Below are 27,860 nucleotides of genomic sequence, written 5' to 3'. Positions count from 1 at the left end.
TAAATTTTGTGGGAACAATGGAGCAATTTATTTCTCCTGCTCTGAACGCCGTGACAGCTATAATATTAAAATTTTATACCTCGACCCATCCCTGAGCTGTGTTGGACAGTAAATGCTATGGTGCGGTGGTGTGATTACAGAGTAGTTGTTGAGTAATTAAGCAGTAGCTAAATCAGCCAGCAACAACTCTAATAATACCTCTGAGCCTGCTGCTACTGTAATCTATGAAGGCCTCAGTTGCTCAAACAAAGATGTTCACACCCTCTGTTAGAGAACAATGAGTAAATCACACTTTGAGCTTACCTGGCGAATCAGTCACAGTAAGTTACAAGGCATCCAAAACAAACCCTGAAAATATGCCTCTAAATTCAGCGGCGATACAATGGCGGCACGTGAGCCCTCAAATTGATAATAAAATACAATCAAAGGCGTCATTTACCTGTAATCAGTATAAAGTACATGTAGACTGATCATGATTTTAGGATTCTAAATCATGGTGTTTACAGCGATGTTTAAAATGGCGACAACATTTTTCTCCCTTGAAACTTGTGGATGTCTTTGGATTTCATGTTGTCAGCACTCAAAGCTATAACAACTGCAAGGACATCGCCACCACAGTGAAAAAGCATTTTAATCTGTGGGTTTGTGTGTGTGTTTGTATAAAATGCTTACACTGTGAGCTTTTTCCTGTTTCTACCTTTTCACCAGTGTTCTGTGCAGCACTGTGCAAAAGTCTTGAGCCCTACTGATCATTTCTTTTCTTTTCTTTTTTTAAAAGAAAAACTGGAAAAAGGTGCAGGGGTTTTACCGACACATGCAAACATATGTAGAAATACAGTCTATATAAAAAGAAAGTTTGTACAATTCCAAGGAGCTTTGGTATGATCACCTTTATTCTTCAGCCCACAGTGAATTCTCTTAGGCAAGCTCAGGCATTTCTTAGTCTTGTCTTCAGGAATAGTTCTCCAGACCTCTTGAAGGACATTCAAAGCTCTTCTGTGACTGCTGGCTGCCTTTAGTCCTGTTCTCTTTGGAGATAATCCCCACACTGCTTCAGCAATGTTGCAGTCTGAGCTCTCGGGAGGCCAATCCATGACTGATGCTGTTCCATTCTGTGTTTTTCTATCCAGGTATGTTTTTGCTGTTTTGCTGAAACGCAGCTCCAAACCATGGCAGAGCCTCCACTGTGTTTTACAGATGGCTGTAGATACTCACTGTTGAACTCCTTTGTACATGATGGTGATGATTTGAACCAAAGGTTTCAAATTCTGTCTAAGACCATTTCTGATGAGGCTTCAGTGAGCAGTAGATGAATCTCTCTGGTCCTGTGTCAGGTCTATAGACAGTTGTTTTTTCTTTCACACCTGATACTTCTTCATTTGTCCTCCACTTGTCCAGTTTAGATATGCCAAGTATTCACCTAATAGCTCTTTGGGAAAATTTCAATCTGTTGTTATGCCTTAATCATTCATAGGTCAATTTTCACAAGTGGCTTAACAAACCAATAAATATTCCTCTGGTCAGGAAATGGTCATGCACAAGGACTGGACTGCAAATGGATGAAAAAGCAGAAAATGTCCAAAGAAAAACTTTGGAAGAGCTTCAGAAAGCCTGGAGAACTGTCGCTCCACTTTAAGAAATTACAAGAATGTTGGGCTCCTTGGAAGTAAAATATAAAGTAATGAGGAGTGGTTCAAGACTTCTGCACAGTACTGTATGCTCTCATCTTACCAAGAATGTCGTCTGATGGCAGGCAGGTGTGGTGAAGCTTCCCGCTGTAGAACTCCAGACCAATGATGGCGAACATGAGGATGGCAAAGAACAAGAGGAGACCAATCTGGAGCAGGGGGATCATGGCCTTCATGATGGACTTCAGCACAATCTGGAGGCCTGGAGGTTTTATACAGAAACAGATACTGTCTTTAAGAATAACACAAAAGACAATGTAACAATCAAAGTTCCCAAGTACATGGTTAGCTACATTGTTTTGTGAAAACAGTCAAGGACTTTTGCCTTTTCTATTATTTCTGCTAATGAAGATAATTTTGAATAGCAATAGTTACTGTATTTGCATTACCATCAGTTTAAATTTGCAGCAGGTAGAAATAATATTTGGCTTCACACAGAATTCAAACCCTGCTTTCTCAGTTTCAGGTCCTTCATATTTTCAATGCAACATCCCAGCTTAATTTTTATGTGGGCGTTTGTTTTTTTTTACACTACTTTATAGTACTCGGTCACCACTTCATGCATAATGGACCTTCCATGTGTATGGACATGTGCAGGTATATATGTATGTATACATATGTATATTTAGTGTGTACATATGTGTGTGTACATGTCTATAAATAGGAATAGTAGTGGTACAATAGCTGTATCAAGCTATATAGTTTATGTCTTCCATATTTCCAACCATATCCATAATCACATACTGTGTATGCTACCATTGTATATAGTGTATTATCTTACTTTTTTTCATTGATTGTACTTATTTGTATTTTTGTATTTCTGATATCTGTACTTCAGCTGAGGTGACGCAAAAATTTCCCCATTGTGGGATCAATAAAGTCTTATCTTATCTTACTCGATTGATCTGGTGTGAAAAGACCAGTGATTGGCCTGTCAAGGCTGGATTTTCCACAGCCTGGAAATAAAGCTCAGGGAGGTGCACAACTCCAGATTACTTGGCTCCTTGCTGAGGACAGCATCGAGTAATGTCATTAATGGAAAAACTCTTAATACACAAGAGTTTCTACGGCGTATATACAATTAAAATTACTCTGTGTCTTCTGTGTCTTGTGAAGTGCTTACATGTGGCAGATAGGAAACAGTGGACCAGGAACTAGTGCGTACTATGAGGTAAATTGACCAACGGGTTCAACTTCCTGGAGGAAAAGTCCAACAACAAGGCAAACTAAAAAAAATCCATGTAATGCCTACATGTTAATACTCACGTGACATCCTGACAGTTTTTGTAAATACAAGTCCAGATTATGAAACTCTTCCTAATGAACATATTCTGAAACTGCAGCTTTTGCATTTGTGTGTTTGACCTTGAAGTGCTTTTTAGTTTGAGGTCAGTAGTTGACTCACTGGGAATGCCGGAGACGAGTTTGAGAGGTCTCAGCACCCGAACAGCCCTCAGGGTCCGAAGGTCGACCGGGATGTTCATGTGGGCACCGGCAGTGGCCAGGATCCTGGTGGAGGCACGCATTATAGAGATTCAAAGACATTTTTGATGGTAGGGACGCTACACTGGAAAGACATTGTGACATTTTTTCAAGGATTAATAGCTATCATTATTTTTGGTGGCCTAAAAAAGGAGAGAGACATTTGGGTTAAATTACAGACTATACAACAGGGACATATAAAAAACATCCATTAGCAGCTAAATCTGGTACAAAACTTCTTTCCTTTCTTGAGATTAATGTTATTTTCCTGTGACGTCTGAAAAATGAAGCGCAAAAATAGATAAAAAGGCACAAACGGATGCATCTGAAGGACACTTTTGGAAATGACTCATTCGAAATATTAAATATGATCTGCTGTCATCCCCACAGCTGTAAGGCCTGTGAGTGGTACAGCATTTCCATTCGGTGTAGCACACTTGCATGGCGAGAGACAAAGAATGCACAGCCACATACACCTGGCAGGCATCTCTACTCACATCTGCCCACGCACACATTGATGTCCCTCCACCTACACACAAACACTGAAAAACAGCATCGGGAGCCGGCGACAGGCAAGCTCTCTCCAGAAAAATCACATCTGCATGTTTCTTACCGGAACGGCAAAAGCAGAATAATTTGTTATTTTTAATTATAATAGTAGCAATCGCACAGCTAAAGCTACAAAACCGCACCGATAATAGCGGCATAAAAATTCATTTCCACGTCAATTAAACCGTTAATGCTCTTACTGACAAGCGGGTCAGCGTCTTCTGCTAATTTACTCGCTAATATTTTAACAGACTTGTGAAAAACATCTTAATTATTTTTCCCTGATTTGTCCACCTCTCTCTCTTTGTTTCCACACACACAGAAGACACAAATATACAAACTTACAAAATCTTTGGACAATGCTGAGGAGTGTGGGGGAGGGTGTGTGTGTGTGTGCGTGTGTGTGTGTGTGTGTGTAAGCAGGGGGTAGAAAGCACATGGCAGAAACTCAAGTGTAAACCCACGCAGAATCTCTCCTGAAAGCAGTGGGAGGGAGAGAGGCCAAGTGAGTGAGTGAATGAGTGAGGCCATGTGCACACTAATGTGGATGAATCTGGAAAAAAACGCTTTATAAGTGCTGAAAGCTCACCGTCTATAACACCACGTTCAGAACCTTTCTAACTGTCCGCACTGAAGGCTGTGCACAACGATGGATGCTGTTCCCATCCATCTGCAAACTAAAACATATTCAAAGAATTTACAGCGCAGTGAAAAAGAATTTGCCACCTTCATGATTTGAGTTGTTTTTTCTTTGGGGTTTTTTCTCTCTTTTTTGCATATTTGTGACACAGATGTTTCAGATCATCAAAGAACATTTTGTAAATATTGCAAATACAAAAGGCAGTTTTTAAATGATGACTTAATTTATTGGGGGAAACAAAGCTGTGCGGAAAAGGTAATCATGAATCAACTGTGGTTAACCACATTGCCTGGAGTTCAGTTTCACTAGCTACACTGATGCCTGATTACTGCCAAATCCGCTGAATCAAGAAATCACCAAAAAGAACCTGTCTGACAATATGAAGTAGGTTTAAAGATCTCAAAATCATGCCACAGTCTAAATAAACAACTGAGAAGTAAAATCATTGATATCTATCCATCTATGAGGGTTACAGAGGCTTTGGGACTTCATGAACCACAGTGAGAGCCTTTAACCACAAATGGAGAAAGCTTAGAACAGTGGTTAGCCCTCCCAGCAGTGACCAAAATTACTCCAAGAGTAATCAACAACTCATTCAGGAGGTCACAAAAGAATCCTGAACATAATCAAACAACAGCATCAAAGTAACTGTCAGTTAAGGTCACAGTTCATGATTCAACAATAAGAAAAAGACTGGGCAAAAATGTCACTTCAAAAGAGAAAACCACTGCTGACCAAGAAGAACACAAAGCCTTGCCAAAAAACAAAAACAACTTTGGGGGAAATATTTTGTGGACTGCTGAAGCAACAGTTGAACTTTATGGAAGCTTTAAGTCTCGTTAAATCCTGTGTGAAGCTAGCACGGCATCACACCAGCAGTCAAACATGAAGGTCGCTGTGTGATTTTCTGGGGCTGCTTTGTTGGACCATGAATTCTGCGCTTTACCAGAAAATCCTGAAGGAGGATGTCCGGCCATCAGTCATGAAGCTCCGAGTCAACATCCAGACCTAAATCCAACTGAGATGCTTTGGCATGAGCTTAAACAAGTTCATGCTCAAACCCTCCAATTATCAACAATGAAGTAAAACAATTCTGCAAAAAAGAGTGGGCCAAAATTTCTTCACAGCAATGTCAAACACTCATTACCACTTATCACAAACACTGGATAGTTCTGGCTGCCAAGGGTGGCACAACCAGTTATTAGGTTTAGGGAGAAGTTACTTTGGATAGCTTTGTTTCCATTATGAAATCATCATTTAGAAACTGCATGTTGTATTTACTTGGGCTATCATTGTCTAAAACTAAAATTGTTTGTCGATCTGAAACATGAAAGTCACAAATCTGCAAAAAAAACAAACACCAAACATAAACAAAACCACTCAGGAAGAGGATTTTTTGTAGATGCACCTGTGGCATCAATTTTAAACTCCGTCATTCTTGAGTTATTCATATTATTTGCGACCACAAACTTTCCCCTCCCACCCTGCGGGGTGACGACAATACCCCCATCAGCCTTTAACGGCCAAGGGTTATAAAAACTAAGATTCTTCTTTGAGCAGGAAGTCGCCAACTGGTTGCATAGTTTTATATTTGTTTTAAATTGAATGTGCTCATATTTGAAACAATGGGTTTATTTTTACAGCAAAAGTATATATTTACAAAATTATATAATACTATTGAACAGATGTTAAGTAACAGGTGCATAAAAGCCAAAATGTAAAATCTCCACGTGGATGCAGCAGCTCAGAATGATAAAGAGGGAAAAAAATAAGAAATTTAGAAACCATTTTGTCATGTTATAGGCAAGATAGATCACTAAGTATAAAGAAAAAGCAAAACTGGTGGGAAAATTTTTTATACTATTGGCCTGTTTCTTGGAGAGTGAGCTGATGTGCTTTTATGCAATTAAGGAATCAGAATTCTGGGTGGTGCAGCGCTTTAGACTGTGCTCTCAGAGCAAGCAGGTCCTGGGTTCAAATCCACTGGCTGTGTGGACTTTGCATGTCCTCTCAGCGTCATGCATGTTGACATGACTGTCAGAGTCTTAGATCTGTGATGTATCCACAGTGTATCCCACCTTACCCTATAATAGCTGGAACCAGAATTCCTTCAAATTATGGAAATGATCTGGAGGCTGGAGCAAGCTTATTTTGTTAAAGGTGTAAAAATGCTGTTGAGATCGACACGCACACTCATAACATCCAAGTTCCCCCTTTAAAAACAACAAGAAACAGAGGAGAGTTTTGGTCAGCCTCTCTGGACATTAACTACAAATATGAATATACTATATATTATTATAACAGCAGCAATATGACAGTTTTGTCACCAAGTTGCTACAACGTTAATGAATTTGAAAGCCACTGAAATATAATTCTCCAAGCTGATGCAACTGAAACATTAAGTGTTGACGTAAGTCAGCCTACAAAAGCCCACAGAACTAGTTTGCCTCAAGGTTTTCTGCCAGGCTCTATATTATCTGTTTAAAGAGGAAAACTCTGTTTTGCTAACAGAAACCAAGCACTCGGAGCTTAAATTTAACCAAACTGCAGGTAAAAATTGAAACTATGATATTTAGAAAGCCCTGGAGGCAAACCGCTCCCACTACCCATCTAAAATTTATAATGCAATTTTATAGCACATTCTGTTTTAAATGCATAATGAGGTTTTCAACTGACTGACAAAAAGAAGCTCACAATATATATTTATAGCTAAATATTAACAAAACTAACAATAAAAAACTACATTTCCTTCGAAATTTTTAGCATTTTTACAAGATAAGACTTTATTGATCCCACGGTAGGGAAATTTGTGCGTTACCACAGCTCAGGTACAGATAGCAGAAGATTAAAAAGAGTATACCAGAATATAAAGTCAAAAAATACAAAATAAATAAGATAATACAATATATACAATGATAGCTGAGGTTCTCAGTACACAAACAAAGATGGTAAACATGATACCTGCTTATCATCAGCACTGTGGCACTATCACTGTGGTCGTGCCATCACAAGGACATTAACAGATCCACTAAGACAATTTAAAATGACTGAACTAATCTGGACAAAACACTCTGAATACGTTTAACTTGGGAGAAAATAAACAGAAATTGCAGTTCGAATTCCTGTGTGTCATCTAAACGGCAAACAGAAGAAATGGACTGAAATAGCATTGGTGGCTTGGCACTTGTGTGATCATTAGAGGCTATATAGCACATAATTACAGGTGTGTCACACTACTGCATACACTAAATTGTATAGAAGCCTGACATCGTGTAATGCTTTCTAAATTGTCTGAAGCATTATTGAGACTTATAGAAACAACGCAGAGGCAGCAGAGGTGGGATTTTAAATTCAATTAAACTAAATACCAAAAACAACAACTAATAGATACAAAAAGCATCTATTTCCTTTCCATTAACGTGTGGCGCTAACGAGGATACTAAACAATCGCTATTACAGGGCGTAGTTATTAGTGTTAATTGGATTTTATAGCGAGCATGTTCATACTAAGCAAGTGAGTGTGTCAGACAAAGAGATGACACAGCGAGAGACACTGAGACGGAGCGGGAGAACAGAAGTGGGAGTCTGTGGAAATAGCCTTCAAACCAAACAGAGTGAACAAAGGCAGGCAGGGGTGCAGAACCTTCAAGGCTGCGTTTCGAGCACAGCGATTCAGGCTCTCTCGAAATTAAAGCAAATATTCAATCTGCTGTGGTAGCTCGTGAATCATCCCTGCACATTCATAGGGGGTCATTTTCGTATGTTTGGTTTAGAAAATATTTGTTAGAAGTAGAATTTCCCAAAACAATCATAACTCATGCAACCCACCACTGTTTAGTATGCAGCTTTCAGTGTCATGGCTTTAAATACACCTTTCTAACTGTTTGTTAACACAAGTAACTAATCAGCCAATCACATAGCAGAAAATGAATGAATGTAGGTATGTAGATGTGGTCAAGAAAACCACGAACTGAGCATCAGAATGGAGAAAAGGTGATTTTAGAGACTCTGAACTTGGCATGTGTTGGGTCTAAACTCAGACCCCGCTGTATCCAGGACTTATTCCCATGAAAGAAAAACAAGGCAACGGTGTTCGATCGATTTCTTGCGCAAGGGAGGCCTCGTCTGTGTCCAGCACGACAAAGAACCCCAAATGGTGGCCTCCTCTCGCTGCCTTTTATTGACAAACTTCAAACAATAGTTTACAAAACACCTCCCCCTGCAACCCCGTTTGGTTACATAGACAAGGACTGTATGTAAATGTATACACTGGGTGTGTGTGTGTTATGTGAGAGTGTGTGTGTGTGTGTGTGTGTGTGTGTGTGTGTGTGTGTGTGTGTGTGTGTGTGTGTGTGTGTGTGTGTGTGTGTGAGACCTCCTGCTGACCAAAGGGTCGTAAACCCAGGAAGCTTACATCAAAAGAAACAGATCTTTCAGATAGGATGTATCTACAATAAAACCTCCCCCAGCACAGAGTGGCTGGAGAGGTGGTCAGGATCAAAGAGATGGCTTTGATCCTACTGCTTAAACTAAGACTATACAAATTTAAGAAACACAATGGCAACATTCAACAATTAGACTTAACAGCATGGTTGGTACCAGACAAGCTGGTCTGACTGTTTAAGAAACTGATCATCTACAGGGATTTTCCCACATGGCCGTCTCTGGGATTTACAGACAATGATGAGACAAAGAAAAATCCAGTGAGCAGCAGTTCTCTAGGCAAATGTCTTGTTGTTGCTAGACATCAGAGGAGAATGGCCAGACTGCTTTTAGCTGATAGCGACACAACAATGACCCAAATAATCACTTATGACAACCAAGGTAAGTAGAAGACCATCTCTGAATGCAGCAGAAGACCACACTGAGTGCCACTCTTGCCACCTAAGAACAGAAAACTGAGGCTGCAGTTTATACCAGCTCACCAACATTGGGCAGCAGAAGATCAGAAATACACTGCCTGGTCTGCAGAGTCTTGATTTCTGCTGTGCCATTCGTATGGTGGGGTCAGGGCTATCCTGCTTTGAATCAAAGGTTGCTGATGGTGTAATGGTGTGGAGGATAATTTCTTGGCACACTTTGGGCCCCTTAGAACTAACTGAGCATCGTTCAACCACCACAGCTGACCTGTGTATTGTTGCTGACCACTTCCATTCCTTTATGACCACAGGGTACCCATCCTCTAATGGTCACATGTCATGTCACAAAGCTCAGATAATCTTAGACTGGCTTCTTCAACATGCCAGTTAGTTCACTGTACTCAAATAACCCCCACAGTAGCCAGATCTCAATCCAACAGATAACATTTGGGTTGTGGTGGAACAGGAGATTCATATTATAGAGGTGCGGCCAACAAATCTGCAGCAGCTGTGAATACTGAGGAATATCCAAGGAATGTTTTCACCGCCTTGATGAATCTGTGGCACGAAGTTGTACTGAAGGAGGTCCATCCCAGTACTAGAAGGATGTACCTAATGAAATGTCTTGAGGGTGCATACAATTGGTATCTTTGGATCAACTCAAAATTCTTTTTTAAAAAAAACCAAAAAAACTACATCTTTGCAACTCTGTCAGGAGCCGGTCGTGTCCGGTTCCTGACAAAGATAAAGGAGACATAGCAAAGATCAACCCCAACTCTAACTTTTACAATAAAAAAACAGGCTTTAAATCACCTTTTAGTATTCTTCTTTTTAATAAATAATGATAATTTCTTAAAGTTTCCTTTTTTTTTTTGAGTGTCCTTGGTAGGGCTGCACGATTAATCGTTAGAAAATCGCGATCTCGATTCATACTTATGTGCGATCTCATTTCCAAATGACAACGATTTAAAAAAAAAAAAAAAAAAAAAGACGACGATTGTACCGCATTTTGATCCGGGACGTACTCTGCATGAAAACAAGCGCTCACTCTTCCTGCTCAACAAATGACAAGGGCGGAGCCTTATACCACGTGATACAGAAGCTGTGCCGTGTGATGCTAAAATTAGCAGGGAAAAAACAACGGAGAGCACGTCAGGGATGACGAGAAAGTGACAGGAGAAAATCCGTCCCGGTCAACCTTATACAGCGCTTCCCTATACACGGCGAACTCCCGCAGGCACAAAGAAATTACGGAGGCTATCACTTATCACCTGACCAAAGATATGGCTCCCATCAACACTGTGCAAAACGAGGGATTTAGGAAAATGATCAACACCCTAGACAAACGCTACACAGTGCCGTCTATAACTATTTTTCTATTGTTGCACTACCTGCTCTATACACGCAGTGTCGAGCAACGGTGGAGACGGAATTTCAAGCAGTACAACATGTTGCAGCAACCACAAAACGTGAGACATTTGTTGTTTTTATGTTTATTTATTGTTTTTATGTTCAGTCTCAACTGTTACGAAGTTGATGTGCAGTTAATAAGTGCAATAAATATTTATACTGGAAAAGAAAATCGTGAGAGAATCGTGATCTCAATTCTAAGCCAAAAAATCGTGATTCTCATTTTATGCAAAATCGTGCAGCCCTAGTCCTTGGTTGAATTGTTTCAAACATCAATAATTTGCCCTGTTTATACAGCAGAAAATTCCCATCTGAATTAATGAAATGGAAAAATATCATCAATGTAGCAAAGCTATCAGTGATGTAATAAGATAATAAAAGAGGTGGAATAGCTGCACACATGCACTCTAAAGACCTGACTCTGTGACAGTATAAAAAGCGGGCTTGTGTTCACACCGAGAGGCTAATCTCTTCCTCAGAGGCTCTTTAAGTGAAGCACCGTTGCACAGTATTGTACCACACTGGCTCTGGAGAGGCTGAATTCATTACATGCACAGAATGCAGCCTCTCCCACACACCTCCACCTACACGAAGAACACCACCAAAAACTACAGTAATCAGCAGCATCACGTTGCTTACCAGTTCGGCACAGCTCCGCAGATGGCAATGTGCAGCTGAATCAACATTAACATAATGCATCAGCAAATTAATGGCTTTGAATTAAATCTGGGGAAACATAAACTATGTGTCTAATGGCAGCGTTAATACTCTTCTGCTGAAATGGGATGATTACATAAAGTGTACTCATAATTAGTCATAGAATAAATGGTTGAGTATATGTTTTCCCAATGAAAACCCACCTGGGACCGTAAGCTATTGTTTATTTGATTCAATTATCAGTGAAATTAGAGGCTGAGACCACTGCAGCAGCTCTTTTACACCGCGTGATGCTGTCAGGGATCTTGGACGCTCATAATTCCTGAATTATTTCTTGGAGCCAATGACAGCAAGCGCCCGATTTGAAATTTACCCCAAAGTTTCGAAGGTAGACTTCACCAAACCTTTAACACAGACACACACACAACCGACATTACCAAGCAAGCAAATCGGCACCAGATCTCCAGGACTAGACTGTCATTGGTACGTCTACTACTTGTAAGTTTACCCCCTAATCCCTCAGCTACTGTTCGATACTGTACTTGAAAAGCTACCATCAGATTTGGTCAGAAGGATAACAGACGATAAGTCTCCTTTTCCTCGTCACCAGCCCAGAGTGAGATTTGACAAAACGTCACCAAATGTTAACAATCATGTTTCTGCCTAATCAAATCTGTGCTTTAGAGAGTGGATATCACCCTTATAACAGTGAGTGAATAAACCGAAGCTGCTCGAAAAAACCTCTCAAACACAACTCTAGAGAACAACAAATGCCCCCTCTAGTCATTGTAGCACCAGGAGGCCCCTTCAGTGAATGAGCCACGATTTGAAACTTTTGCAAAAATGCACCGATTGCCTTTTTTAAACATTAAGATAGTAAAAACAGTATACTCTCTGTCAGCTCTAAGATTTTAGATAATATGATGTAATAAAACTATCCCTGAATAATGTAAATAGAACCTGAGGTGAAGAACAACATGTGAACAACATAGTGTGTGAAAAGTACCCCCCCATGATTCAGTAGTTTGTAGAACCACATTCTGCTTGAAGTGTGACTTTATAGGTCTCCCACATGGCTGTGGAGGCATTTTGCTTCAGCTCATTGAGGTTTGTAGCTATTTGTTCATGTGCAGCTCTGTTAAAGTTGCACCACTGCGTTTCACTCAGATTGAGGTCTGGGCTGGCTCCTTCAGCTGTTCTGTTGTAGATTTGCTGCTGTGTTTGGGATCATTGTCCTGTTGTGTGATCTTATTTGGTCAAGCTTTAGCCGTCAGACACATCTGACTTTAGAATACTTTGTATACAGAAGAGTTCATGGTCGACTCAGTGAAGATGCCCAGACCCTGTGACTGCAAAACAACCCCAAATCATCATCACTCCCCACCGTGCCTCGCAGTTGCTATGAGGTGTTTGTGATGATGTGCTATGTTTGGTTTTCATAAATATGATGAAGTACATTATGGTCACACATCTCTATTTTACCAGGACAGCACTGCTGTATCATTATGAAATGTTCTTCAAAACCTCATTAATTTGATGTTAGATGTGTGAATTTTATTCCAGTACTTCTCGTAATGTCACTTTGCAATGAGCATCCTTTGGTGTAAATTTCTAGAAACAGCTCACACCAGCCTAACCCATTTTAACCCTTACCTCCAGATTATTATTTCACCTTTGTGGCCCTTTCCTGTAAATCAAATAATAAATAAATCAAATAATAGCAAATGGGTTTTTGAGCTTCTTATAAAATCTAAATCTTTTAGCTCCACGCATCACTGCGCTCACTGTGCTTGATGAGAGTTGAGCAGCGATAGTGTGCAGAAAATGGTTGATGGGGGAGAGACGCTAAATGTATGTATGACTTGTCTCACTCCCGTGTGTCTGTCTCTGTGCCAGATGGCATAATGAATCACTCCCAACTCCCACCCAGCTGTATTATTCATCCTGTCTAAAGAGCAACAATTTTAGCAAAGTGTCACACTCGCAGAGGTATGAGTGCAGGCACAGCTGGGATCAATATCATTATGACTGACGAGGGAGTTGTCAGAACTAATCTACCAACAGGAGGGCAACAGGTTCACTGGCAACAATTTGTACCTGTGACCTCAGAAATAGAGTAATAAGCACACACATGCACACACACACACGCCTAACTCATCTGAGAGTCATTTCACTGCTAATCAAAGCATCGCGTCCACCTGTGCCAATCTGTTTGCTGCAGGATATAATTGACCATTTTAGGAATCCCAGTGATTTAAATTGGATTGTGGGTAAGTTATTCTAGCTGTTGTCCTTTTTTTGCTACACACTCTTTGCTCAGATTAGGGATTTTAATTGAGCTCAGTGTCCCAGCAGATTTGCTTCTAGCAATGCATTAATATGAAATGAAATGAATGCCGCCAGCGCTGGCCCAGTGGCCTCGATTATATTCCCAGTGGGCCTCTATGACACATGTGTGTTTTCTTTTAAGTCTGACTTACTTGTGCTGTGGCACCAGAGCCAGAGCGTCGGAGTGTGTGCGAGTGAGGGGGGCGGCATATGTACCATCAGAAAATGTGTCAGATAGGTGGCAGGAAACCAGGTCGTCCGTTACCAATTCCAGCCACAACTGGATTTGGTAACACAGAAGATCTGTTAGCTGCACAAAGTACACTGACAACTTTGAACACACTGTAAGTGACATGATTTGAAAGCTTAACATCAATCAGGAAGTTCTCAAAAACTACCCAAAATGCCACATTCTTAAAAGTAACTCGACATGTCCAATCAGTGATTGCACAGGTGAGATCATACAGAAACTCTTAACCAGACATCACTCCTCAGTCTGTTGTTGTTGCTCTTTAACAGTGTCGGGGGAGGAATGCAGATCCTCTTTAAAACTCAGCTAAATTTGCTAAACGCATCACAAGGAAACGTCTCGTTCTGCACAAGAACCCCTGTGACTGGTTTCTGATTATTTTATTGCACGTGCTGGTCGAGGTTGAGCTGGCATTTTCCAACCCAGCAGTCGGTGGCATCACACAATACGGCTTCACGGTTATAAGCCCATTAATGGGAGAACAACAAGCAGAAAAAAACCCCCAAAACAACAAAGTTCTGTGAATTGCAGTCTAGTGGAGTAGAAGAATGAGTGCTAATAAATAGCATAAAATGAAAGTGAAATACAACTATCTTCAAAATTGTACAGTACTTAAGTAAATGAGAACTCCACTGACTCAGCATTGTGCTTCTATAATTTAGTCTGACTCACTTTACCCACAATGCTGCTGAGAGCCCGCAGTTCAGCCGGAGATTCTGGTGTGTTGTGCCAACCGTGCCTAACGTCAGTCAAAAGTCTGGCAACATCGCTTCTTGTCATTCCACTCCCTCTGATTTTATTTTATTTTTCAAACATTCAACAGGTTATGCAGCTCATTCTGGAGAGACAAGTTTTTCCCACGTATACGTTAGTTCTCTCTAAGGGGGAAACCAGAGACCATGCAACACCAGGGACTTGTAGCGATGACTAGCAATAAAATTGCTCGTCCTCAACTTTGAACTGACACCATTTAACCAGTAGATACAGAGGATATTTCTGGTTAACACATAATGAGAAGGGAAAGACACAAGAAGTTTACCTACACAATCACAGCCAGGACTGTTTGCTACTGTCCATCTGACAGATACAAAGCAACAGGCGAAACACTAATCCCTGCAAACTACACTTTAGAACACTATGAAATAAATCCTTTAACCCCGACAATATCCTTTGTATGGTCACATTCATGCAGTGCTCAGACCTGGTATGAAACAACAGTACAGTGAAGCTCAGTGAATTACAAAAACTGGCAAAAACCTTCCCTACATACATGTAATGTCACTTTTTGTTTTGAAATCATCTATTACACATAATATATATAATTTGTAATGATTTCAGTGTCATAGAAATAATTCCAATGAGCATTATAGATACTGATAATCCTGGTACCCCAGGCAGTTTCTATAGTAGGTTTCATCCAGATTGATTAATTATGGTAAATGGCCTGTATTTGTATAGCGCTTTTCTAGTCCCTAAGGACCCCAAAGCGCTTTACACAACCAGTCATCCACCCATTCACACACACAATCACACACTCTGGTGTGTTATAGTTATATAATTATCACTGTATAAAATAAAAGTAGGTTCTGGAAATACTTTTTACATATTTCATACTTTACAGTAAAAGGGGACTCTATCAGCTCCATATTTTTATTCTTGGATTCTATTAAAGTTGCTTTGTGCGATTGACTGGGTGATGGGTAGTCCCTGTGTTCATCCACTGTCAGAAAACTGTCTGTTTAAACCAACTTTCTTCTGAGTGGTTGCCCCACACAAACAGAAGGTTTGAACAGCAGGTTGGGGTTCACAGTCAAAACTGTGTACATGAGATGATCATATTAGAAATATCTCCTCTCAGTGACATCATACAGAGCCAAGATTAGAAAAAAAAACTTACTGAACAAGATATTTAAAGCACTCTGAAGTCATAGGGATTTCTTAACTACAATACTTGAAACTTTGGCCATGTTTATATGAACATCCACGGCTTTAACAGTATATCTTTGACAGAAAATAAGGAAAAGTACAACAGGTTAAAGATGAATCACCAATTGTTTTTCAGAGCTCTCTGTGTTTAAGACATCTTTTCAGATTTAAACAATAATTCTGTGATATTAGGTACAGAACAGGCTGACTATAGTTGGGTTTGGTAGTGATAACCTCTCTGAACAGTACACAAACTCCACTGGAGCTTCAAGTGATAACCTACAAAATAAAATAAAATGCAGCTGTGGTCACCCTTTTCTGCTGCAACGATAACTGGTAAATACTGAAGAGACGTGTGAAGAGACAACAGAGACGTGAATTGTGCTGCTGGTATGGTTTCTGTAGCTGTTTGAAGGTTCTGAATTTGTGAAACCTGCTTGGCAGCTACATAATTACATCCTTTTTAGACTTCGTCCAAGCATGTTTAGCTCAGTGCTATAAGTTAGTGCTTTAAGGTTTAAGTTCTAGACTATCCTGCATGCCTGTGATGTCCTATAACAGATAATCCCTGGTTCTGCCATACTCCACTAACAGAAAAATGTTTTTAGCTCCTGAGTCAGATAGCGCTTTGTTTCTTTTAGCCAGACAGTCTCTTAATGAAAAAGTTAAAGCATACAGGGAGTGCAGAATTATTAGGCAAGTTGTATTTTTGAGGAATAATGTTATTCTTGAACAACAACCATGTTCTCAATGAACCCAAAAAACTCATTAATATCAAAGCTGAATGTTTTTGGAAGTAGTTTTTAGTTTGTTTTTAGTTTTAGCTATTTTAGGGGGATATCTGTGTGTGCAGGTGACTATTACTGTGCATAATTATTAGGCAACTTAACAAAAAACAAATATATACCCATTTCAATTATTTATTTTTACCAGTGAAACCAATATAACATCTCCACATTCACAAATATACATTTCTGACATTCAAAAACAAAACAAAAACAAATCAGCGACCAATATAGCCACCTTTCTTTGCAAGGACACTCAAAAGCCTGCCATCCATGGATTCTGTCAGTGTTTTGATCTGTTCACCATCAACATTGCGTGCAGCAGCAACCACAGCCTCCCAGACACTGTTCAGAGAGGTGTACTGTTTTCCCTCCTTGTAAATCTCACATTTGATGATGGACCACAGGTTCTCAATGGGGTTCAGATCAGGTGAACAAGGAGGCCATGTCATTAGTTTTTCTTCTTTTATACCCTGTCTTGCCAGCCACGCTGTGGAGTACTTGGACGCGTGTGATGGAGCATTGTCCTGCATGAAAATCATGTTTTTCTTGAAGGATGCAGACTTCTTCCTGTACCACTGCTTGAAGAAGGCCCTCTCTGCCCTTTACCAATCCAGCCACGGGCCCATCCATCTGGCCCATCAAGACTCACTCTCATTTCATCAGTCCATAAAACCTTAGAAAAACCAGTCTTGAGATATTTCTTGGCCCAGTCTTGACGTTTCAGCTTGTGTGTCTTGTTCAGTGGTGGTCGTCTTTCAGCCTTTCTTACCTTGGCCATGTCTCTGAGTATTGCACACCTTGTGCTTTTGGGCACTCCAGTGATGTTGCAGCTCTGAAATATGGCCAAACTGGTGGCAAGTGGCATCTTGGCAGCTGCACGCTTGACTTTTCTCAGTTCATGGGCAGTTATTTTGCACCTTGGTTTTTCCACACGCTTCTTGCGACCCTGTTGACTATTTTGAATGAAACGCTTGATTGTTCGATGATCACGCTTCAGAAGCTTTGCAATTTTGAGACTGCTGCATCCCTCTGCAAGATATCTCACTATTTTTGACTTTTCTGAGCCTGTCAAGTCCTTCTTTTGACCCATTTTGCCAAAGGAAAGGACGTTGCCTAATAATTATGCACACCTGATATAGGGTGTTGATGTCATTAGACCACACCCCTTCTCATTACAGAGATGCACATCACCTAATATGCTTAATTGGTAGTAGGCTTTCGAGCCTATACAGCTTGGAGTAAGACAACATGCATGAAGAGGAAGATGTGGACAAAATACTCATTTGCCCAATAATTCTGCACTCCCTGTATAATTTGTTGCAAACTCTTACAGATGCCTAACGAGAGAATTTGAAAGCAATCAGTACCGCTCAGGATGAATTATTTAAACCGATTGAACGCTTTGACCTTGCAAATTCTGTGAAACTCAGTCAGCAACACAGCTGTTGAGCATTTATGCCGGCCTTAACTGGTCTGTAAACGTGATGCTGATGTCCCTTTTATGTAAGAGGCAGAGAGAGAGAAATAAGAAACACAGAGGAAAAAAAATATGTGGGTGTCAGATTGAAATGAGATGTCAACATGCCAACAGCAATCTTCCCTGAATGTAAAATAATGTACACTTAACCATAAACAGCATACCAGCAATAACAATGGGCAACTCCCGCATGATTAATTCACTAAAGCCAGTTTTATAGGGAACAAATTAAGACTCTTGGTGTTTTTCTACAGTCTGTCTTCTTTTTATCTTCCTTTTTTTTCCGCTTGTTTTCTGTCTCCTTTCTTCTCCATCCATCCACTCCTTCTCTGCTTTTGCATAACATCTCCGGCGCTACATTCACATTTAATTCACAGAGGTCCTGGGGGCGAACCAAAGCAGGTTTTAGACACAACTGCCAATCCACTTATCCACCCACCTATTCCTGACTGCAGAGCCTGACTGTGCAGTGGAAACACACACTTTTCTTTGTGTTATGTTTTCCTGCGGATCTATGGAGTATAAAGATGTACGTGCTTAGGAAAAACAAATATATCAACAACAATCGAAGACCAGCCCAGCGGTCGACCATTCCTTACTGTATGTCACCCAGGCTTGCAGCACGGTGGGATTTAAAGCCTTTCAGCTTAAGGTATTAATAAATGTTGACATAAACAGAAACAACTACATGAAAGCGCCAACATAACTCGACAATAGGTGTCTGAAATCAATCTTCTGCTTCAGCAGCCAGCGCCTGTAAGTAAAAATTTACTCTGTCACTAAAAGCTGTGATTTGTGATTAAAACCTAGTCAAACGCACACATAGAAACACACACAGAAAAAATTAGAGAATTTCCCAACCTGGTAGCGCCAAGCAAAATTTTAAAATGTAAAGTTATAGGTGGAAGAAGGGGATGGGGTGGCTAGATGCTATAAATACTATATTAGCATTGGTAAGCATTTAGCTAGTGAACTAGCTAAACTAACCATCATCAGGCACATAACCACAACTTCCATCCATCCATTCGCTTCCGCTTATCCTTTTCAGGGTCGCGGGGGGCGCTGGAGCCTATCCCAGTTGTCATAGGGCGAGAGGCGGGGTACATCCTGGACAGGTCGCCAGTCTGTCGCAGGGCTAACACACAGGGACAGACAACCATTCGCACTCACTTTCATTCACACATTCACACCTAGTGACAATTTGGATTATTCAATTAACCTATCCCCACAAGCTGCATGTCTTTGGACGGTGGGAGGAAGCCGGAGTACCCGGAGGGAACCCACGCAAACACGGGGAGAACATGCAAACTCCACACAGAAAGACCCCGGCCTGATGGTGGAATTGAACTCAGGACCTTCTTGCTGTGCGGCAACAGTGCTAACCACCGTGCCACCGCGCTGCCCCATAACCACAACTTCTGATCTTAAATCACTGTCAGTTAGCTAAACACAATACATGTTAATTGCAAACATGGCATTAGAGTACTTACTAAGGCATCGACTCCTGCACATTAAACCTAATTCCCGCTACAAGTCAGAGCTTTTGCTGCTCAGCGCTATTGCTAATGGCAAGGTAATATAATACCTTCTAAAGCTAGTGGAACAGGTAGTTAGCATGTACAGTATGTACAGTTAGGACTGTTAGACAATGTGAACGATAACAAAAGAATATTTTAGTCTCTGTTTAGATAACTCCTAGCTTAGCCTAGTAAGGAAAAGGGCTTTAGCTGGTGTAAATAACACATTTGTCAATATGCAATTGTAGATTGAAATGGCATTTATGTTGTGGTTTTTATTCTTAACAGGTGTCCACACAGGCAGTGGCGACCATAGACGATTCAGTTGCATTAAGCGACTTCAATCAACGATGGCTAAAGTAACAGCTGGCGATGTGGAAAGAGCAGCTCCCAAAGTTAGATTTTAAAGGTAAGCAAAAGAACCAATTAATTAATGATTAGTTTACAGTACAGTGGTAGTGTCCATTCGGGGAGGTATTTATTGTTCAACTACTAGTTCTCCAAAATCATAACTGCAAATTGTTCGACATGGAAGATGCTATGCGACAGTCAGAAGCTGATCTGCTGACAAGTGGTCCAGAGCAGGAAGGGAAAAACAAAGTACATACAGTGGCTGCACTTTTCATTTCTTTGAACACCTGGTATCCATTTAGCTCTTTGTTTGTTGTAACTTCTCCGCAGCTGCCTGATGTATCAACAATAACACAAGGAAAAGTAGCACACAGACAGATTGTACCACATATTTTTGACTTTGACCCCTGACAAAAGACGCTCACTGTGGTTAGACAGGCAAGTCCGAAGCTGCCCACAGGCTGCTAACGGACTAACAACATGCTACCCCCAGTGAACTATAATTTTTCCCACTGGATGTACCTGTGTGCCAATTTTTGTTGCTCACCTCCTGATCAAGTAGGAGGAGTTGGTTTATTATAGTAAGATTATAATCCTGATATCGAGAGGTCCTGAAATGTCCATATGTAACTAGGTGCTGGAGAAACACTCAAACTAGATCAATGAAATCACTTACTGGCAACTTCATTAATGTTATTATTTACATGAGTCCTTCATGGCAGACTTGAAAAATGATTGGTAAGTATCCAGACAGACAAACAGGAGAAGAAAAAAGACTGCAGGAAGCTTGAAAATGGAGTATGAATCCAAAGACTAAAGGGAAGTCCACCCCAAAAAAGATCTCCATAAAATGTTCTTATGCTGTGTTTTAATCGATCGAGCCGGTGTGCTGTAAACTTTGTGGTTTTATTTTCAATAGACTGATCAAATCAAGAAGTCTAAAGTAGTCATATCAGGCACCCCTGTTTCCAGATGTTAAAGCCATGTTACTTTATCTATTTTATAATGTTATGCGACTTACTCTTAATAGCACCAAATCACAACAACAGTCACCTCAAGGTGCTTTCTATTGTCAGACCCAACAATAATACAGAGAAAAACTCAACAATCAGATGACCTCCTACGAGCAAGCACTTGGCGACAGTGGGAAGGAAAAACTCCCTTTTAACAGGCAGATCTTAACTCACACTGACTTTCACTTCTTCAACTTCGATCGCATAAAACTTTCCAGTTAATCTTAAAAGAAATAGCAAAGAAATAGCCAAAAATCTCTGTTTTTTTCGTAGAAAGTAAAAGATAGAAGCCTTGTATATAAAAAAACTACCTTATCGTTAACCCCAAGTGGAATTAAATCAGGACAGGTGCAAACTAAACACGACAGTGCTGAAACAACTCCATCTGCAGTCTTTACGCCAATCAGCTGCAAGATTCAAAGCACTAACAGGTGAATAACACCGATCATTCAGCTATGAAGTGAAGGTTTTTTGGGGACGTCATCACAACCTTGCACATATTACCAAAACTGCACCAAGACAGCTCTTACAGCTCTCAGCACCTCCAAGCAGGACAGTGTTCCCCAGCATGGAAAACCTACTCAAGAAACCTGTTCTGACTCTATGAACATGACGAGGAGGATGACTTTGAACCAACCTTCAAAATCTTAGAATTTCAATCTGATCGCGCCTGTTTGGGATGCACCCAAATTATGTGTTGCCAGTGTGCTAGTGCCAGACACCAGCGGACACCCATAAGAGTCCAGTGTCTATGCCTCACAGATGGAAGTAGTTTTTTTTAGGGACGAGCCATATTAAGGTGGTCTTATTGTTACAGTTCATATACTGAATGTGAGTTTAATGTCATATTATGGGTTAAATGTTTTCAATTTCACGCTCCAATCGCAGCTGTACCATCAAAAATAATTCATTTGCTACCCCATGATTGGTCTCTTCTCAACAGCTGCAGCAGAAGAGTCTTGTGCGTGATGTAGTATTTTAAGCCAAGATGACAGAAAGAAAAACTAAAATACTGAAATCTGGTTACATTAACTACATAAACCTACGGGATTGTTAAATTCTGTTTTAACCATTTTCAAAAGAAGATGGGAACACAGGCAGAAACTTCGGCTGCTTCTCAAATTCCCTGCTTTGCTCAGATCTGATTGGCTCCCAGTCAGAGAGTTTATGGCGATGTTCAGAAGTGATATTTCTTCCTCCTCCAAAAACAGATTTCTCCAGTATGTTTGGCAAGTAATAACTTGACAATGTTTGAGACAAAGACTTCTCACTTTGTTGAAAATTCAGGTCGTCAAGGAGACCAACTGATGTTACTCACCCACTGAGCACGACTATGAAGTCCATGACGTTCCAGCCATTCCTTAGATAGGAGCCTTTATGGAAAACAAAACCAAGTGCCACCAGCTTGATCCCTGCCTCGAAGCAGAATATCCCAATAAAGTATGGCTCAGTCTTCTCCTGCGGGAATGACATGCATATATAGGTCAGCAGGGTCTTCAGAAAAGTCATTTTACACTTTCAAATAGACAAATATACAGACTGCACTTGCTTAGACAGACAGAAGAATGAACAATAAGATATTTAACAATGCTTTTTTTGTACCTCGTGCCTTAGAGTGAATGGAAACAATTGAAATTAAACTTCCTTGACTTAAGAAGAACGTGGGAGAGGGGAGTGAAGTGGGGGAAGTGTGTTTGGTGAAACCTTAATTACCATTTCCAAAAACTGTTTTCTTCCTCCGCCTCCTGCTCCTAAAGTAATAATCTCAGTGAGGAAGGTGTGGATGAAGTGGAAAAGCTCTACGGCTCACACTGCACAGTAAAACATCACCCACTTCTCAGAGATCCAATTATGTCTAAAGAATTTGATGTAAATGTCTAACATATTCTAATTCACTCAGTTATGTCACTTTAGCCACCCTGTAACTCCTCACTGCCTCCTTATTAAAATCTAATAATCTCAACTGGCAAATGGTTAATCTGCTTGCAGCTAATTGTGTGCTCTTAACTCAAAGGGATGTTCTTTTCATTGATATTATAAATCTTTACATCATTATTGAAACCTAAACATATTCTCATGGTGACAATCACTCAGCTTTGTTTCTTGTCACAGACTGTATATAAAAGATGGACACCTGAAAAGTAAAGTCAGTGTGGAAGTTCCTTATACTGGTATTTATTGCTACTGACCAGCAGGGGGCAGTAACTCTGGTTGCTAAAAAGAAATCTACAAGTGATTGGCCTTACATCTCATTTAATTTACTACATCACTTTTATTTAACCTATATTATTAGATGTAGTGAACTCCATCGCTGTATTCATCCTTGCAAAATGTGGTCACCTGGTTAACTTGTAAGCTAAACTGGTGCTCCAGTTATTAACTTTTCTTACCTGGCAAAGGTAGTACAGCCACCATGTCCATGTTGATGACACAGTCATGCTAGCTGTTACTTCCATTTCAATAACATATCACTACATGGGCTCTGGGACTTCCAGATTATACAGAAACATGTTGGAAAAGCTTGAAAAGATGAGACTTTATGGAAGAAAAATTGCAGTTTTTTTGTTTCAGATTTCAACTTCTTCTACTCCTATACCAGAGCCCATGTGGAGGTTTTGGCAATATAGTGACCCTTGTTATTCAGGAGATCACTGCAGCGCCCTTAGCACCAGTCTACACAGTATAATCACAGCTAGCTGGCTACACAATCCATGTGGCAGTCCTAAACAAGGCCAACATAATTTAGAGCTTTAGAACATGGCTAACTTGTAATTTTGTTTTTTTCAGAGCTGCCCGTGTTTTTATGATGTATGGTGTCAAAACACCCAAACGGCAACAGCCAGAAATGTTCAGCTTAAGGCATAAAATGGGATTTTACAAGCTAGTGGGTGAGAGCATGATGGCTGTGTACATCTTTTATATACATTTTGTACATTTGTGTGTGTGTGTGTGTGTGTGTGTGTGTGTGTGTGTGTGTGTGTGTGTGTGTGTGTGTGTGTGTGTCGTGACAGCAGATTTTGTCCTCACCAGTCTCTTTGCCATGGGGGTCTTATCCTCTCCGGGGAGGTGCTGCTCCAAGGCCAGGACAACACAGTTAGCGGTGATGGTGGCCAGGATCATGTACTCAAATGGTGTAAAGGCCGCTAAGTTAAGGAACGTTTTTTTCTGCACAGTGCAAGGACAAAGACGCCACATAAAAACAGATAAAGCTGATGACACAAGACAAGTTAAGTTCTCCTGGAGTTTACAGCTTGAATACACTGACGGCAATCACAGTTTTTCACACACGCAGCAATTATTGGAAACATCGTAGCGAATGTTTTAAAGGTTCAGTGGTTCAGTGGAAGGTAAAATAAATAAAATAAAAAAATCTAGACGGATGTATGAGGATGATTAAATGACAGATGAATAATGGCATGGTTCATATTCTCTGGTATTGGAAGCAATCTGTTAGAGAGATTGCGGTAACCATGGCAACCTGCTTTTAAAAGTGCTTTTCATGAAGAGAAAGCGATCAGGTTAGGGAGGGAATGAGAGCACTGTGAAGTCACCTTGGCCTGAGTGGTCTACTGCACAAACTACAGGCAGAAGTTCCCGCGGCTCCTTTCACTGCCAACAACAGCCGACGCCGCAGCGGCCGACACAGCACGCGTTACACATTGTCTTTGTATGACAAACACGCGTGTTCAAACATCATCTGCTAGCACCTAAAGAAAGGTTGCTCCTCAGACTGCTCAGTTTTAGGCTAATTCAATTCATTGTGAGGTTTTAATGAGCGAGCTTTTCCAAATGAAGCCAGAAGCAATCCAACATTCATCTGCAATCAACAGAAAATGACTCAACATCAAGTTTGATAATCGCTTAATCATTTAGGACATTCTTCAAGAAAGTAGGTCACTCATGCTTCCTGCTTTTCTAAAGTTTGAATTTTCTGTTTTATTTGACTGCAAAGCAGTTTTGGACCGATGCGGACCCCTGTGAGGTTATCACGTTGAACTTCAGAGAGCAATCATTTTCTAAATGATCATTAACGTCAGCTCTGATAAGAGGTGATATGTATCTAATATGAAAATAATGTTACATTTAAGTCACTCTCATCCATTATGAATTTCACCTTTATACTTAGAGGATAAATGTACAAATAAATGATAATGGAAGGTACTGAAGGCTTAAATCCCATGTTTGAAGGTGTTTTCAAACTGAACTTATTTAAAAGAAGTTAGCAGATCAACAGCAAAATAGAAATTATTTACACGTACAAGCAGTGATGATTTGCTGTTTTTCTTTGTCTCTTGTGACATTAAATACTTTCTTTTTGAAGTCTTAGTTAGACAAAAAAAGAGTTATGAAATTTGTCATGAGATTTTTTTTAGAGTCAGACTAGACAAAAGTTGGCACATAATATGGTCGGTGTCATATTGTCCTATTTAATTCAATTTATATAGTGCCAAATCACAGCAACATTGGCCTCAGTGTGCTTTTTTATTGTAAGGTAAAGACCGTATAATAATACAACCTATGAGAGATACTTTGCTGCACATGTTGCAGCAAACATGCTTTGTAATAGATACTGTTTCAAAAATCCAGTATCAGTCAGCTTGATTTGTTATCCATAGAACTGATAAGTTAAAAATAAATAAGAAAAATCACAGATTTACCAACTGTAAAAACAGTGTGTAGTTGGCTCTAAAATATTAATATTAAACCATTTTTTCCTTCAAATCAGTGATTTTAAACTTAGTGGTTTAAATGCAGAATATTAACATAACTTAAACTAACACAACTTGACCTGAGCGGATCATTGCCAGTTTTCTTGCGAGTGAAACATCTGTCTGCACCTGTATACATGCATGGGCCCAAGGGTTGCACAATATGGACATGAGCAGTGGCATACGCTGCGTGTGACTGTATGCACCCCAACACTTGTGACTTTCAGTCTCTCAGAGTTCCCATGAGGTCGGAGCTCCTCATTATTAATTTTCCTGCCATGAGTGAAATGGGGTCACTGACTCACAAGGGAGCGCTGAGATGAGGACCTCTGGGACCCACACTGACTCACATTGACAAGTCCGCATTGTTGCCATTGAAAGTGGATGAAAATAGCTAAAGTGGGAAATACTTAATGGGCCCACTCTGTTGCTAACTGTTAACTGTTACCTGTTAAGTATTAGTTATTATGCAAGTTTTAGCCCAGTTACATGAATCACGCTCACTGCTTATAGCCAGAACATCACTCTGTCCAAGAAGCAGCTCTTCTGCATGTGTTGTATCAAATCAAATCCATGTCCAGGGAACTTAGAACAAGACTAACCCAATTCAAATTACTACACCGAATTTACCGCTGAGCACATAGATTATACAGGGATGTCAGACTAGGGTGGGCACATATGATTTGTAGTTGTCCTAAAACCCCAAATTTTTGGACTGAGGTCGGTTATTCCCTTTTCGCCAAGATGATCATTCTGGGTAATCCATCACCCCTCATACAGGCTACTGAATAAAATGGAGAGATTTCACCTGAAGTGGGATCCATACCTTTTCAAAAATAAAATGATCAAATTAAAACTTAGAGTTAGATGGACACTGGGATCCTATCCTTAAGTCCCACATAGATAAACCACCACCGCCACCCTTTTTTTTCTCCCTTTCTCTCTTCTTTAGTTTGGTTCACATCTCCCCACTGCTCTACTGTCGTGCTGATGCTATTTCTGCCTCATGTGGTTTGTATTTACACTGGACTGGTGGTGTTTTTCCAATAAAAATTCAATAAAATATTAATTAATAATAAATCAAAATAAATCAAATCAACCATATAATAATAATAATAATAATAATAATAATGGTAAATAAATGGTAAATGGCCTGCATTTGTATAGCGCTTTTCTAGTCCCTAAGGACCCCAAAGCGCTTCACACTACATTCAGTCATTCACCCATTCACACACACATTCACACACATAATGATACGTAAAACTGAGCAACAACCAAATCAGTGTAGCACTCAAAGTAACAGTTATTCGAATAGCCTATTGCACTTCCTCTGCCGCAATTTCTACTGTCTAAAGCCCAAATGAGTTTACACAGCCAACAGCAGTCAACGCAAACATGCTTCATGTCCTTTGTGTCTACAAACACAAAGGACATGAATAATTTAATGAAATGACTTAAATGATGATGCAGTGATTGATTTCCTTCACTGAATACGAAGTAAGCAGGCAGTAAAAACATATTTGAAGCTAACTCTTTACACTGCAATCAATTATAACCAGGCAGTTCACAGCTTGTTTTGTCAAAGCTACATTAAAGGCATTTGACAATAATTAATGTGATGGATAACGGGACTAAAGAGAGTGTCAGGAGTCTGCTAGAAGATCTTAATGTTGCATGCAAGTAAATGGAAACAAATGGCTGTCTGCAAGGCAGAATGATGTATTTATAATCTACAGGATATAATGCAAGCAAAACATGTCAGCAGTCGTGATTTGTCCCTCCGTGAGATAAAGATTGTAATATTGAAAAAAACAGCTGGCACTGATTTTTATGTACTAAATCATTTTCTTTAGATCAATTAAATCGATTGATTACTGTAGTTATAAAGACTAATTAACATGCAGGAGGCTGGGATGGTGCAGCTTATTTAACCTGATTATTTTTTTTACCTATAAATGTCCCAGTCATTGATAATTTTGCACAAATTCTAATATTCTGGTATACATTTGCAGCAGCATACACTCTATCAGTGCACCGCCAATCAGTGTAGCTCGTTCCTGTAGATTTTGAACCTCAAATCTCGAAACTTTATTCACTCTGTCAACACTAATGACAGTGATGCTCTCACAGCCCACGATCCACGGCAGTACTACTGGCCAGCTCTCTCCCACATACCTCTGCCTCGGTGATACCGACAGTCACATTACCATGCTGTC

The 27,860-nt window shown here is 40.1% G+C and overlaps 1 protein-coding gene across 8 annotated transcripts in view; it reads right to left on the bottom strand.

Moving 5' to 3' along the window:
• Positions 1–27,860, bottom strand: part of cacna1eb (calcium channel, voltage-dependent, R type, alpha 1E subunit b) — a 73,726-nt gene that overhangs the window by 34,932 nt on the left and 10,934 nt on the right. For 7 of the 8 annotated variants that reach the window (XM_086273355.1, XM_086273347.1, XM_086273348.1 and 4 more), the window contains 4 exons: positions 23,963–24,069; positions 22,254–22,393; positions 3,094–3,197; positions 1,732–1,890 (listed from right to left, as the gene is read on the bottom strand). In XM_086273355.1, the coding sequence (XP_086129481.1) occupies positions 1,732–1,890; positions 3,094–3,197; positions 22,254–22,393; positions 23,963–24,069 (510 nt within the window). Of the gene's footprint in view, positions 1–1,731; positions 1,891–3,093; positions 3,198–22,253; positions 22,394–23,962; positions 24,607–27,860 lie in introns of those variants that run through there. The other variant, XM_086273354.1, reaches the window with a different exon arrangement.

Source organism: Aulonocara sp. 'chitande type north' Nkhata Bay, linkage group LG18 (genome assembly GCF_057382095.1).
Source record: "Aulonocara sp. 'chitande type north' Nkhata Bay isolate Kocher_YH1m ecotype deep benthic linkage group LG18, A_spYH_male_GT1.1, whole genome shotgun sequence".
Classification (NCBI taxonomy): domain Eukaryota; kingdom Metazoa; phylum Chordata; class Actinopteri; order Cichliformes; family Cichlidae; genus Aulonocara; species Aulonocara sp. 'chitande type north' Nkhata Bay.
This window is presented reverse-complemented; position numbering and strand designations above follow the sequence as displayed.